General features: G+C 37.0%; 1 protein-coding gene across 10 annotated transcripts; it reads left to right on the plus strand.

Annotated features, from left to right (window-relative positions):
- Window positions 1-7810: 7810 nt before the first annotated feature.
- Window positions 7811-13733, plus strand: LOC112764415 (transcription initiation factor TFIID subunit 4b). 10 transcript variants are annotated; one of them, XM_072222925.1, is made up of 13 exons: window positions 7856-8161; window positions 8490-8600; window positions 8719-8774; window positions 8852-8908; window positions 8990-9129; window positions 9656-9720; window positions 9797-9863; window positions 10187-10276; window positions 10611-10639; window positions 10724-10763; window positions 10923-10988; window positions 12889-13186; window positions 13332-13733. In XM_072222925.1, exons 10-13 carry the CDS (start codon window positions 10731-10733, stop codon window positions 13352-13354), a joined length of 420 nt encoding a protein of 139 aa, XP_072079026.1. In that variant the 5' UTR covers window positions 7856-8161; window positions 8490-8600; window positions 8719-8774; window positions 8852-8908; window positions 8990-9129; window positions 9656-9720; window positions 9797-9863; window positions 10187-10276; window positions 10611-10639; window positions 10724-10730; the 3' UTR covers window positions 13355-13733. The 10 variants fall into 10 exon arrangements, with proteins under 10 accessions (XP_072079024.1, XP_072079025.1, XP_072079020.1 ...); XM_072222923.1 differs by having other exon boundaries at window positions 7811-8600; window positions 10548-10639; XM_072222924.1 differs by having other exon boundaries at window positions 7811-8600.
- The last annotated feature ends 411 nt before the right edge of the window (window positions 13734-14144 follow it).

A 14144-nucleotide genomic window follows, 5' to 3' on the forward strand; every position in this document is an offset into this window, starting at 1 on the left:
ATGCATTGTTAGAATGAGGTGAATCACTAGAATGGAGTGAGTGAATTAGTGTGACATTAGTGAAAAATAGGTGTGTGAATTCTAAATTAGTCACCCTTTAGAAAATACACACTATCATAGAGAGATATGTCACAATTACGCAAAAAAAGTATGCACATCACTCATTCTAGTGTTCTTGAGATACTTTGAAGAGAACTTGTAGGTTAAGACAACCAGACAAGCAATAAGAGAGCATAAAAGCATTCAAGCAAAGTCAAGTAATTGTGAATTGGATAATGGATGGATATTGATTGATGTGCAAGGTAACTTTAATGAACAAGGTGTGATGTGAAACTTACACATCAAACGATGACACATATTGAAGTTTATTTGCAACACCTAAGTGACATAGAAGTGGAGCACATGGATGCTATGGAACTTAAGAAAGAGAATATAAAAGTGAAAATCAATCACATAGCAAGCATGGTCCACAAAGTTTAGAGAGCTCAAAAATATGTCACTTAGGTAAACTTTCGATCCAATTTCACAATTTCACAATCTCAATGAATGAAATAGGTGAGGTAAATAAGGCTCAATCATAAATAAGCAACACCTAAGAAACAATGCATCGATAACGTACAATTGCCTAACAATAGATGATGAATCCATGGTGGCCAAAACATGCAATTCAAAGAGTTAAGATGCATGAAGGCAATGTTACATGTACTTGGTATTCAAAAATATTAAGCATGAAAAGTTCCAAGCCAAGTAACTAAATATAACCTCAACAAAGGATCCAACAAGGAATATAAACAAAATTGATGTTAAGATAACATCCTATTAGTAGTCAACAGTAGTAAACAGTAAACAAGATTAGTAATCCAATACTTATAATGGAAAACAAAAGTTAAACAAAAATTAAACTAACTAACTAACTAAAAGAAATGGTGTTACATGGTGTTTAGTAGCGTCAGATGATAAGAAGAGAAGGGAAGGAGAAGAGAAGAAGAAAAGAAACTGAAAGGAGAGAAGAAAAGAAGTGTGTGAAAGAATACGACCCACACGTACGCGTGAAACGACGCGTGCGCGTGGATTGGGTGAAATGGATGCGACGCGTACGCATGCTTCACGTGTGCACGTCGATGGGTTATTTCGAGATCGACGCGTACGCATTCTATACGCGTACGCATGAGTTCACTTGCGCAAAAGGCACAAAACGCGCACAGTGCAGGCACAACTCTCAGGAAAACGGCCACGCGTAGCGTGGTTGACGCGTGCGCGTGGATGGTCGAAAATTCTTGAGTCACGCGTACACATGAAGCACGTGTACGCGTGGATTGGTGCTCTGTTTTTCAAAAATTTTCAAGTTCTTGCACCAAACCAAGTATTCCAAGCCTCCAAACAGCTACCAAAACATCATAAAACCTTATTTAACCTACTAGACTCCCAAATAAACTCAACTAACTAAACAAAACATGAAATTAAACCTAAATTACCAATATTTACAAAGAGTAAAAAGGGAAAGATTTTAGTATGGTGGGGTGTCTCCCACCTAACACTTTTGTTTATTGTCCTTAAGTTGGACTTATGGGGAGCTCCTCTTCATCAATGTGGCTTGTGCTTGAATCCATCCTTGAAAATCCACCAATGCTTGGACTTCCATTGTGCTTCATCATTCAAAGTTAATAATTCCAAGCTTTGATGGAGTCCTTCACAAATCATAGGCTCCCAAAGTTGATCCACACCTTGTAATCCGGGATCCCATACTTTGTTTTCACACCCGTCTTCAAATTGATCACTTTGATTCTGTTTGGATGGTGGAAAAGATGAATTCTCATGAAGGGACCAAACTACCCTCCTAGACCCGTCCAATTGAGCACTACACCAATCCATGCTCCTCAATTTTGAGCTTCCAACCATAATGAGCCTAGACTTACAATGCCAACCACTAAACATTCTCCTCTTATGCTTAATTCCACAAAGCGCCCTAAGTTGGCCATCCGTTTCAAGCAAACTAAACTCAAGTAGGAAAATAAAGCTAAGAGTTAGGAGTTTTACCCATTCAGATGAAGGATTAGATGGCAACCTAGGTGGAGGAGTTCCCAACGGTCTTGATAAGGCGCATTCCGCTCCCGTCAATCCTCTTCTAGAGGCGTCCACCACTTGGCAAGGTTCTTCAAGCTCTACCTCTTGCCAAGCTTCCTCAAGTTCACATTCTTCTTCACCAAATTCTTCTATCTCTTCCCCATCACTCAAATCATAAATAGGAAGTTTAGTAAAGTCTACCTCATCGTTAATTTCAAGCATAGTGGGGAAGGACTCATCATGCTCAAAAGAATCATATGTTGATGCAGAATCATCATAGATAGGAGGGCTTGTTGCTTGGAACACTTCTTCCAATTCTTCACTCACAATATACCGTGGAGGTTGTACATCCCCCTCAACATTGCTTTCTAATACGATGGGAGAAGGCTCAACAAGATCATCAAAGGGATTGATCAATGTGGACAAAAAATTACTAATGATGGAATCTACTTCTTGATCAATTTCCCTCCACTCTCTATCCACATTCTTAACATCACTCTCCTCTTTAACATTTCTTCCAAACTCCGTGGAAGAAGGTTCTTCAGCTTGAGATTCCTCTATGTGCCCAACATATCCTAAACATCCAATCATTACTTCCTCTTGTTTAATAATCTCTACCTCCTCCTCTTGTTGTATTTCTTGCTTTAACTCCTCTTCTTCCCCTTGAATCTCCAAATTTACTTCCTCGCTAAGCTCTTTGGGTGCTTCTCCACATTCAACAATGGGAGTGCCTTGATTGCATAGTTTTAGGCGGGATGAGACCATGTTGCTAACGGCTTCCGCTATGATAGCCATCTTGGCTTCTAGCTCCTTGAACGCTTCTTCATGATTCATACACCTAGCTAGAAGTTCTTGTTATTAGATCTTCCGATGAAGGTGGTGGTGGAAGAGAGGGTTCATTGTTGGAGGGGGAGGTATTATAGTTGAAAGGTGGTTCATATTGGTGAAAGTCTTGAGGTGGTGTGTATGAAATTTGTGGTTCTTGGGAGTATTGGTGTTGGAGTGGTGGTGTCTCTGGATATGGTTCATATGGTGGTTGGTATGGTAGATATGGATTGGGATCATATGGAGGTGGATGGTGGTATGAGACTTGTGAGTATGGTTGTTGAGGGCTATATTGAGGGAATGGGTCATATGTATGTGGTGGTTGTGGTTGACAATCACAATAAGGATCATCACACCATTAGATTGATATGCATTAGGATTTGGATTATACCCATAAGAGTTCGGAGAGTAGCCATGTTGGGATGGCGCTTGAATGGCTTGGATGAAATAGAATGCCTTTTGGTCCTTTTGCATCTCCGTGAGGAGAATAGTCATGTCCCCAAGCACTCTTGTCAAACTTGATTCGGAAGGAGGTTGTTGCCAAGAAGGTTGTCCATAAGCTTAGGGCTCCTCCCACCGTTGATTTCCAAATCCTTGATGCACATCCTCATTGAAGCTTCCATTTCCTACAACATAGTTTGAACCCAACTCATAGCCACAGTGATGAGAATTCATGATGACTAGAGAAAATAAAAACAAAAACTAAATAAAGAAAGCAAAGTCCTACAACTAGCAACAACTAACAAAGAAGAAAAAGACAAACATATTCACAATATATACAATAGCCAATAACATAGCACCATTGCAATTCCCCGGCAACGGCGGCATAAATTTGATAGAGAGAATTATCGTCGGTCTAGATTTTCTCTTATAGAAAAGAAGAACTTTGTTGTAAGCATAGCTCCAAACCAACAAACAACTCTCACATCAAATTTAAATTGGTTTTGTCACAAGTACAAACCCCAATAAAAATTAACTGAAGTATTGAAATCTCGGGTCGTCTCACGAGGAATTGCAATGAAGTGGTCAATTATTGGCTATGAAGGGACAAGGGGTTTGGTTTATAAAAGGGCAAGAAATTAAATGACAAGAAGAGTAAATCAAGAATTAATAAAGGCAAGGTAAAGAACTCTTGGCTAGACATAGGTAATTGAGATCACCATCCTTGTCTACAAAACATGTATTGACAATTATGAGGAACCAAGCTCATTAAGTCTACTTACAAAAGCCTTAAGTACGTAATATCTACTCCTAGGCTCGAAGTACGTCAAATGACTTGATCAACATCAATCCATAAGTCCTAACCTAGCTACTAGTTAACTTAGTAGTAGGCTAGAGTCAATGGTTATCAAATTAACCACTAAGAGTTTTCAAATCACCAATTCAATGAGACCCAATGACTCAAGGTCACTCAATTCCCTTAGCCTAGGCCAAGAGTAAGAAAACTACTCAATAACTAGAGAAAATATTTCATCAACACTTGGAAGGCATAAAAGGGAAGCATAATAAATGTGCAAGAAATATGAATCTACCAACTACCAATTGCAAGAAAAGTAAATCAACAACTCAAATCATCAATAAAAGAATATCAAACATCAATTGCATTAAAAGGAATCTAAATCCAACATGAGTGTATGAACATAAAAGAGGCATAAAAGTAAAATTAACAAGAGAACTAAGAGGATTAGAGTGTAGAAACAAGAAATTATAAAGGAAACAAGATGAAATCAAGTAATCAAATCTAGATCCAAGAGCAATTAACCTAATTCTAACCTAATTCTAGAGAGAAGAGGGAGCTTCTCTCTCTAGAAAACTAACTAAAGGCTCATCATGACTAACTAAGTGCTCCCCGCTTTGCTCAAGTTTGAATTCGGCATGAAATACCCTCAGAAACGAGTTTGACTTGGGCCTGGGCAGCTCAGAAATCACCCCAGCGATTTCACTTTAAGTGGGTCACGTGCCGAGCGTCACGCGTACGCGTGGGTGACGCGTGCGCGTCGCTGGCCAAAACCTCTACTCACGCTTACGCGTGGGTGACGCGTGCGCGTGGCTTGCAAATCTTCAATGCACGCGTACGCGTGCATGACGCGTGCGCGTGGCCCTCAATTCTCCAAAAGCTCATTTCTTCATGAATTCTCCGCTTTGCATGCCTTTCTCTTCACTTCTTCCATCCAATACTTGCCTTATGAACCTGAAATCACTCAACAAACACATCAAGGCATCGAATAGAGTTAAAGTAAATTAAAATCACTAATTAAGGGCCTAAAAAGCATGTTTTTACACTTAATCACAAATTAAGGGAGAATTACAAAACCATGCTATTTCATTGAATAAATGTGAGAAAAAGTGATAAAATCCCCTAAATTAAGCACAAGATAAACCACAAAATTGGGGTTTATCAGACGTTGGTTAGCACAGCAAGCAATAACATGGCGAATGGTAGTCGTTCCATCTGAAAGTGCCCACAGTCACACGTCCGTCACGCAAGATCAACAACTAACACCTTTCCACTAGTCATTTCGCGCACCTCAAACACGTCATTTCGTCTATCAAACCGGTGCACAACTATATTCCCAACCTGTTGGATATTTGCTTCTATCCACTGTTGTGCAATTACGAAGTAAGTAAATCCAATACGCTTGCATTCGTGAGTCTTGACACTCTTTCGCGTAAAAAGTTCATTTAATCGATAATATGTTGCTCAGACGAGCAGCAACATAGGTAGGTTTCGGGCACTCTTCAACACTAAATTAATGTACTCAACAAAGTTCATCATCATATAGTCCCATCGATGTCCCTCGTCGAATGCCAATACCCAGTGTCTAAGTCCAATGGCATCGCACCACTTGGCATATGCCTCGGCTCGCTCTTCCAACCTCTTATAGTTGATGTTGTACTCCTTCACCGTCCTTGAATACCTTATGTTGACAAAAAGTTTTTGTAAGTGCGGAATTTTAAATGCCCTTAAGAAGTTGCTGCCGACGTGCCTTATACAAAACATCCATCATGCTCTTGGAGGTTGCCAGTCACCTCTTGAACGATTTACTGCTGCCCGGATTGACTCATATCGATCTGAGATCATACCCACACCCTCTCTTCTAATAACATGGATTTGCATATTCCTGATAAAGAAGTGCCACGCATCAGCTGTCTCCCCCTCTACTAAGGCAAAAGTGATAGGCACAATGTTCTGGTTCCCATCTTGTGCAACAGTAACCAGAAATGTACCTTTGTATTTTTTCCGTATAGATGTGTGCCGTCAACTTGAACTAAAGGCTTGCAATGCCTGAACGCCCTAATGCATGGTTTGAAACTCCAAAATACGCGATGAAGTATTCTGACACCGTCTGCCTCGTCACTCCTGTTGTACAGTGGTCGTGTTTCTATTTGGACAATTGAACTAGGCATCTTCTGAACCATGACCGAGAGCCACTATGGCAAAGCTTTGTAAGAATCCTCCCAACCACCGAAAACTTTGGCCATGGACTTCTGATTTGCCAACCAAGCCTTTCGGTAACTAATGGTATAGTTGAACCTTGACTAGACTTCCGCTATTATAGATTTCACCTTGATGGATGGGTCGGTCTTGACCAATGGCCTTATCAGCAACTTTATCCGAGTCCAACTTGGAATGATCATGTGAAATCATTCCCATTGTGCACATGTGCCTACCGTTGTATCTGCGTATCTCCCAACAACCTTTTTCGTATCAAGCTAGCTCGGATAAGCCAATCGCATCCACGTCCGTACGTCTTGCATTTTGTATAGAACGTCTGTGGCTCAGACTCACACACATTGTAGTCAACTCCTCTAGAAATAGTGTAACTTCTAATTGCTGCGATGACCGACTTTCTAGAACTATAATCCAATCCAATCCGGAACTCTCCGTCCTCAAGATCAGCAACGCCTACAGAAAGAAGAAATCATCATTCATTAATCAATCCAAAATATAAATTAACAAAAACATATTATTCATTCATCACGTACCTATGTTTTCATATTCCATAAATTCTGGTGCATGCATGGCATCAATATCCAAGTTACGTTCATCGGTTGACTAAATAAGAGATGAACCACTACATTCTCCGCTGCTGCCTCAACTCTCCCATCACATCCTCGTCTTCGTCGCCGGCTTTATAAGTGGCTTCAAAGTCCTCTTCGTTGTCACTATTCATTCCTTCGTACACTGCAACTCTATCATCCTCTATATCTAAATCATTTTGAAACTTATTTGCCTCTACGTTTTCAAAATCAACATACAACTCAATATGTGGCTGTCGCCTCTGAGTCTGCTAGTGAATTTGGAACATATTCTGCATACGCGCTTCGTCAATGATCGGCATAATATCAAACTGTATTAGACCACCAAAAACTACAACCGAATTTTGGTGCAGAATACTGCTCACTCTCCTCAACATACCGTTCTCCATGCTTTGACAGAGACTGTTCTAAAGTTCCATTAACGTCATGGTGCATGGAACCACAAATGAAAATGGATTCTAATGCACAAACCTCACTCTCTCATAAGTATTCCGTATAATCTCACCGTTGTGATACACTACCAAATTTGCAGTACCTTCTATTACACTATCAACACACTCAAAAAACACTCAAATAACACTCTTCTTCACACTATCAACACACTCAAATAACACTCTTCTTCACAATGAAAATGGTACCTAACTTTGCCTTATATAGAGGGGAGCCCTCAGCACGCCCTCCATGTGTTGTTTCATCAGCTAATCAAAGTGAGTCACGTGTCAATACGCCCCATGCGTGTTGACTTAGCACGCCCCCACGTGTTGCAGATCCAACCAAGCAAACTTCGTCACGTGTCAACACACTCTCTGAGTGCTCACTCAACACGCCCTCCCACTACAAAAAAACTGGTATAAAATGGCATAAACATAATGGCAAATTTAAAACATCGCCGTTATATTGATAAACTGAGGCGGTTTGTGTGACTGCCGTAATTTGCTTGTGGAACGGCGATTCTTTAGCGAATTTGGCGGTTTTAAACGGCAGTATCTTATTATCTACTTCACTAATATAAAAAGTTAAAACCTAACTCTTATATTTTACTAATAAATACTGTGCTAATCAATCTATGGAAACTCCATCACAATGTGAGAACCAAGAAGAAACTCCATTGCAGCGGCGTGAGATCTGCGATCTCATCCATGACGCTCTCTTCTGGCGACTGGCGGCAATCTCCTCAATCAACGCTTTTCTTCCAGCTGCGATCTCCTCCATCAAAGTTTCCTGCTCCACTGTGTTGTGCTCTGTGAAGCTTCTCCTTCTCCATCTTGGTTGAACTAGTTTTATATACAAATGCACATTCTCCTCTTTTAATTACTCATATTTGTATTTGCTAATTGTTACTACTTCTATTTCTTTAATGCTATGTTTTGATTTTCTCTTTGTTAGCAGAAATTGGGGGTAAGATCTTCATGAAATTTCTTCGATTTTTTTGCTTACATGCATGTATACAAATATGCATTCGCTTCGCGGTTTTGATTTGTAGATATGCTCGTTGATGCTGATTTACATAGCACATGTTTGATGAATTGCTTCAATGAATTAAGAGCAGTTATTTTCAGGTCCCAAGGAGGACAGTCGGGTTTCAGAAGCAACTCGAAGAGCTGTGCAAGAAGAAGCGGAAAGGCTAATTTTGCAGAAAATTCCACTCCAGAAAATTTTGTTTGAGATTAGTAAGTGTCATTTTCATGTGTTATCTCCATCTATTTTAATTTTTCCTTTTGAGCTTATATGGATACAAACTAGCCACAACAGGCCTTATAGACAGTTGTTTTGTGTTATTACTGTCAGTGTTTAAGTATGGCTTGAAGGGTGTGAACAATGATGTGGAGAGATGCTTGTCACTGGTGAGATTCAACTAAGATTTCAATTTTTATAACAGTAGGTTTGCATGTAATCTTACTTATTCAAACTGAGTTTTCAGTGTGTGGAGGAAAGAATGCGTGGACTGATAAGTAACCTGATTAGAATGTCAAAACAGGTTAGTTGTTCTCTACCTGCTTGCAGGAATATTCTCTCATAACTTAATAAAATTTCTTACTTTCAAGAATTTTCCTACTAGCGGGTTGATTTTGAGAAGACAAGACATCAGACTGTTGTCACCTCAAATGTTTAGCCGCAAATCATGACAATAAATAGGAAAGTAAGAGAGGAGTGGGAGAAAAGACGGATAGAAGCAGAGAAGCTTCTGAAACAAATGACGTGAGAATTTTTTCTTATTTAATTTTGCATATTTATCAGTATTAATTTGGATTTTAGAGCAGTTAAACATAAGTTTGGCATCCATCCTCTTGGCTTGGTCTCTGGAAAAAGAATGTTAAAAGAAAAATATATTTTCATTAGGAGTTATACTATTGATATATGAAGTAATTTATGTGTGTTTATTTTAAAAATGAGTTTGTCAATATTAAACAAGTAATCTGAATTCAAGTTTCAACACAGAATTAAACATGCAATGTAACTTGTTAGGAGTTATACTATTGATGTATGAAGTAATTTATGTGTGTTTATTTTAAAAATGAGTTTGTCAATATTAAACAAGTAATCTGAATTCAAGTTTCAACACAGAATTAAACACGCAATGTAACTTGGTTTCTTGTTTTGTTCTGAGCCCTTAATCAAAGAATATTTGAATTGTGTAGTGGATCTGAAAGGTTTGGGTCAAATTCATTCTTTCAAGTCCTTTTATTCTTGTTTAATTCAATTTAGCAATGGGTTGCGTTTTCAGGCTATGACAATGGCATTATCCCGGCATCATCATTCGGTACTTATCATACTCCACTCAACAAGCATGTAGGATTTCTTGTTGTTTGTTCTATGATTACCGTAGCATCAAAGAGTCCAAAGTTTAACAGTAAAATTTTTTTAGATTTACTATGTTAATTCCATGAGGGCTGCTCAAGAGTTTGCTTCAAGAGTTTCTGATTCTTTTTAAGGTGATGTTTCATTCATTTCTACTTGGTGAATCATGTTAATTTTTGTCCTTTTAGATATATAATGTTGAGATAAATAAAATCAGACTAGCCATGTATGTTTATATATATATAACAACTTAGACTACTTGATCATATTCATGCATATATACTTAACCAAATTATTTAATTCATGCAGTAATAGCTAGTACTGAAATTATATAAATATAAGTAAATTTTCTATGCCAAAAAGTTCATTGATTCTTAATATGAAAGCTCATGCTTTATATCTTACTATGTGGTGGATTGTTTTGTTGAAAGCTTTAAATTTTGGTGTCGTGGGACAGGGGCAACCGTGGTCGAGATTGCTTCAGGAATCTGCTGTCAAAGAATATGGCAAGTCTGGAGACCCCTTTCTTCATTCAATCCCATTTCAGGTGTGACCCTTATAATCTCCTGTTCCTTCATGTTGAACTTTAGAAGGAGAAGGAGGAGTATTAATATATTTGGAAGTTTAGTTAACATCAGCAGTAATTTAGATTTAATGGAGACTTTAGACACCCTTTCTACTGATAAAAAGATTTAGAGTTTGATTTGACTCCTAAAAAAAATTTCATTAGACAAATGAAAAGAGAAATAAACTCTATGTGAATTTCTCCGTGTATAACTAATATATTTTTCTATGTGAATTCATTTTTATTTTACTAGCACACAACCTGCTCGATGAAATGCTTCAACTAAATTCTGCCCTTATCAATGCTTTTATGACAGAACTGGAACCTGATTCTCCGGTTATCCAGGTGATAACTATGATCTTCTTAAGAGGTTATTTTGGTTATTTAAAAGTTTACTTTATGTTATCAACTAATGTTTTTCCATTGCAGTGTGATTATGATCGTCTTCAATTGTCAACTAATTAATGGAGTATAAATTTTGATTCCACTTACATATTATGGAGTTTAGCCTTTACTCATGAAAGTATTTTATCAGTTTAGCTTTAACTGATGACCAATGTTATATTTATCTATCTGATTTGCTGTTACCTTTTAATATTTGAAGGTACATTATGTTTGAACTTTGCAGGTTCGAGCTGGTTCTGGTAGTATTTCTTCTGGGGCTGCTGACAAAATTCAGCTGGCTCGTTCTGAGGTTTGGACCAAAGATGTTATCAATTACTTGCAATCTCTTTTGGATGAGTTTTTCTCAAAAAATGCATCTCATTCTAATCATAATAAAGAGCGATCACCATAAATTTCTTATGCTGGATCGCTACAGTTATATATTCACCCTAATATATATTCATGAACTTAATTATATATACTCTACTCCACAACTACTACTCCTCCTGTCCCATATCCTGGCACCAGATTGATGCTGCTACTTTTGAACTACTACATGTCACAACTTTATACAGCATGACATTATATCATTGTAAATACTGAAATATTTTGTGTATGCATTGCAAGCAAGAGATTTAGTCCAATTCGTTCATAGCCCCTAAACTTCAAAGAGACACAGCTATATGTTTTGCCGAATAAATATTTGGGTGATATATAAATGTACGATATATTTATTTAAATAAGAAGAGGACAATATTTATTTGTGTAGGCCTTGTTGCTGAGAGTAATAAAATTGTAGAGATATATGTATGGTGAAACGTTTCTATCGTATGATTAATGATTGCCTTATAATTGTTAAATATTATATAGTATGGTCAAATATAAGTAGTATGTTACTGTAAACAAGCACTACTATATACAGTATAGTAGTGATATTTATTTGGGGGCATAAAGGGAACAAAAATGCAGGCATTATATATAGGTCTTAGCTAATTACAAAAAGCCAAAAATATCATCCTAGATCCCTGCCTACCGATGCAGATTAATTGCTTTGATTTAATCTCTAAAGTTTATTACTTTATGGAACCCACTATACTCTTCTTTCATAGGACCATGACTTTTGGTGTTTAATTAATATCCATCCATTTAATTAATAGGGGCCACGTAAATCCAAATAGTAATTAATATTTGAAGGTACATTATGTTTGAACTTTACTATCTATTTCTGATGGTGAAGAGCCATCCTTACATTTTATATGGTGGTATATTGTTTGGCTACTTCAATGGCATAATTCTGATGTTTTGAGTGTAGTAATTTGAATTTTTCATCCATCCATTGAAGACTAAAGCCTCCTCTTCGCAGCACAGGAAACCTTGTAATGACAGCATCTCTTACTAGTTAATAACACTATAATTGAGAATGCGTTATTAATGAATTTTCCCAAAAGAATATCTTAAGAATTTTCCCAAACCTCCTCTTCGTAAATGTTGTTAACCACTTTTTTTTGTTACTATATTTGTTCATTTTTCTACTAGTACATCTATTACACCTGCTTGCCATCATTTAACACCTTTCTTTGAGATTGTCCATGATTTGGCTGTTGTTAAGAGCTATCTAATGGCTTCTTGGGAAATCTAAAGACTTATATTCCGACAATTATCTTGAAATCAAAATTTCACTATTTTTCAAATTTTGATAAAACATTATTTACATGGTTTTGCTTAATTGATTGCCTTCCATGGTCCTATGCCATGTATCTTCTATCAACCAGTGAGTACCGACTGACACATATGCATCCAATATCTTTCAGTGTCAACAAAATTCGTCCTCCTATAAACCATTATGTACCATGGCCTCCTTTTAGTTTATATTTGATTGTGATATCATTGTGTTCTTAAGCTGGGTACTTATCCTTTGGATCCCAAAACTTACCAAGTTCTAAGACATTTCTATTCATATCTTATATCTATATGTGCCTGTGCTAGTATGTGCCATTGAGTGAATTCTCAGCTTCAAGTCTTTCTTGTTCAGAAGTAAGATTTTCTGTTACAACATAGTAATTCTAACATCTAATGTCTAAGACTTGTTCCCAATGCAAAGCATGCTATTGAAGCCATAAATGGGATAATAGATGGAACTGTGCATTTTTTTTTGTTACATGATCTCAACTGCATGAATTGGTTAATTACGGTGCTGTAAATTGTTCCAGATCTGGAATGCTAGAGAATGCCTTAACCTATATCCAAATAGTGCAAATGTCAAGGCAGAGGCAGATATTATTGATGCACTTACAGTTAAGCTTCCCAACCTTGGGGTGAACATTCTGCCCATGCAATTCAGGCAAATAAAAGATCCTATGGAGATTGTGAAAATGGCAATCACAAGTCCAACTGGAGCATATTTTCATGTTGATGAACTTATTGAAGTTGCTAGACTTCTTGGCCTGAGGTCTGCAAATGAAATAGCAGCTGTTGAGGAAGCTATTGCTAGAGAAGCTGCAGTTTCAGGTGATTTGCAATATATATATTATTTTTTTCTGCTTTCCACATGTCATTCATATCCATATATAATTAGAGCGTATTTCATCTTTTTTGTATACATATACACTTAGTATATGATCATTTTCTGAACTTGAGTCATTTTCTATCTCAGATTCTCCTTACAAGATGGAGTAAGAAACAAAGATGTTGGAACAAGTTCTCAGGATGAAACTCACATAAGAGACCAAAAAACTAAGGCAAGCTTGTTTTAAAGTTAATTACAAAAGGAGAAAACTTTTGGCCTCCAAATCTTATTCATCATCACTTAGCTAAGCTAAGCTAAGCTACTTCTCTTGTATATTCATATTCTAAGTAGTAAAAACAGCACTTATTAGATGATTTAAATACATTATTAGATATTAACATAGTTTAGTGAACTGGATGGTAGATTTAACTAATTAGTGTTTATTGCAAATTTGCAATGCTTGTATTTTGGTAAGTTTAGTAAGACAAGGTTTTGTATAAGAGTTATTACTTTTGATTTTCAATAATAAAAAATTATATATTATATTAATATTTTGTTTATGAGTTATATAATATTTCATTTATGGATTATGATTTTTTGCTATTGTGAAATTTTAATCACAAAATTATTTATTTAACGCAATAAAAATAACAGTAAAAATTATTTTTTTAAACGATAAAAAATGTCACTGTCAGGGTAAAACGGCGGTTCAAAAATGCCATTTTAACTAATCAAAATGCTACTGTCAGGGTAAAAATGGCGGTTCAAAAATGCCGTTTTAACCAATTAAAACGTCACTCTGTCAGGGTAATAATGGCGGTTCAAACCGCCGTTTTAACCTATCCAAAACCGCCATTTTAACCTGAAAATAACGGTGGTTTGAACTGCCGTTTTAACCTATCCAAAAACCGCCATTTTAACCCTGGAAATAATGACGGTTTGAACCGCCGTTTTAACCTA

The sequence above is a fragment of the Arachis hypogaea genome, chromosome 17, assembly GCF_003086295.3.
Source record: "Arachis hypogaea cultivar Tifrunner chromosome 17, arahy.Tifrunner.gnm2.J5K5, whole genome shotgun sequence".
Lineage (NCBI taxonomy): Eukaryota > Viridiplantae > Streptophyta > Magnoliopsida > Fabales > Fabaceae > Arachis > Arachis hypogaea.

Coding starts and splice junctions, on each gene's coding strand:
- LOC112764415 (XM_025809992.3), top strand. CDS start 7,997: ATGGAAACTCCATCACAATGTGAGAACCAAGAAGAAACTCCATTGCAG. Junction 8,775..8,851: donor TGGAGAGATGCTTGTCACTG/GTGAGATTCAAC, acceptor CTGAGTTTTCAG/TGTGTGGAGGAAAGAATGCG. Junction 8,909..8,989: donor TGATTAGAATGTCAAAACAG/GTTAGTTGTTCT, acceptor TTTTCCTACTAG/CGGGTTGATTTTGAGAAGAC.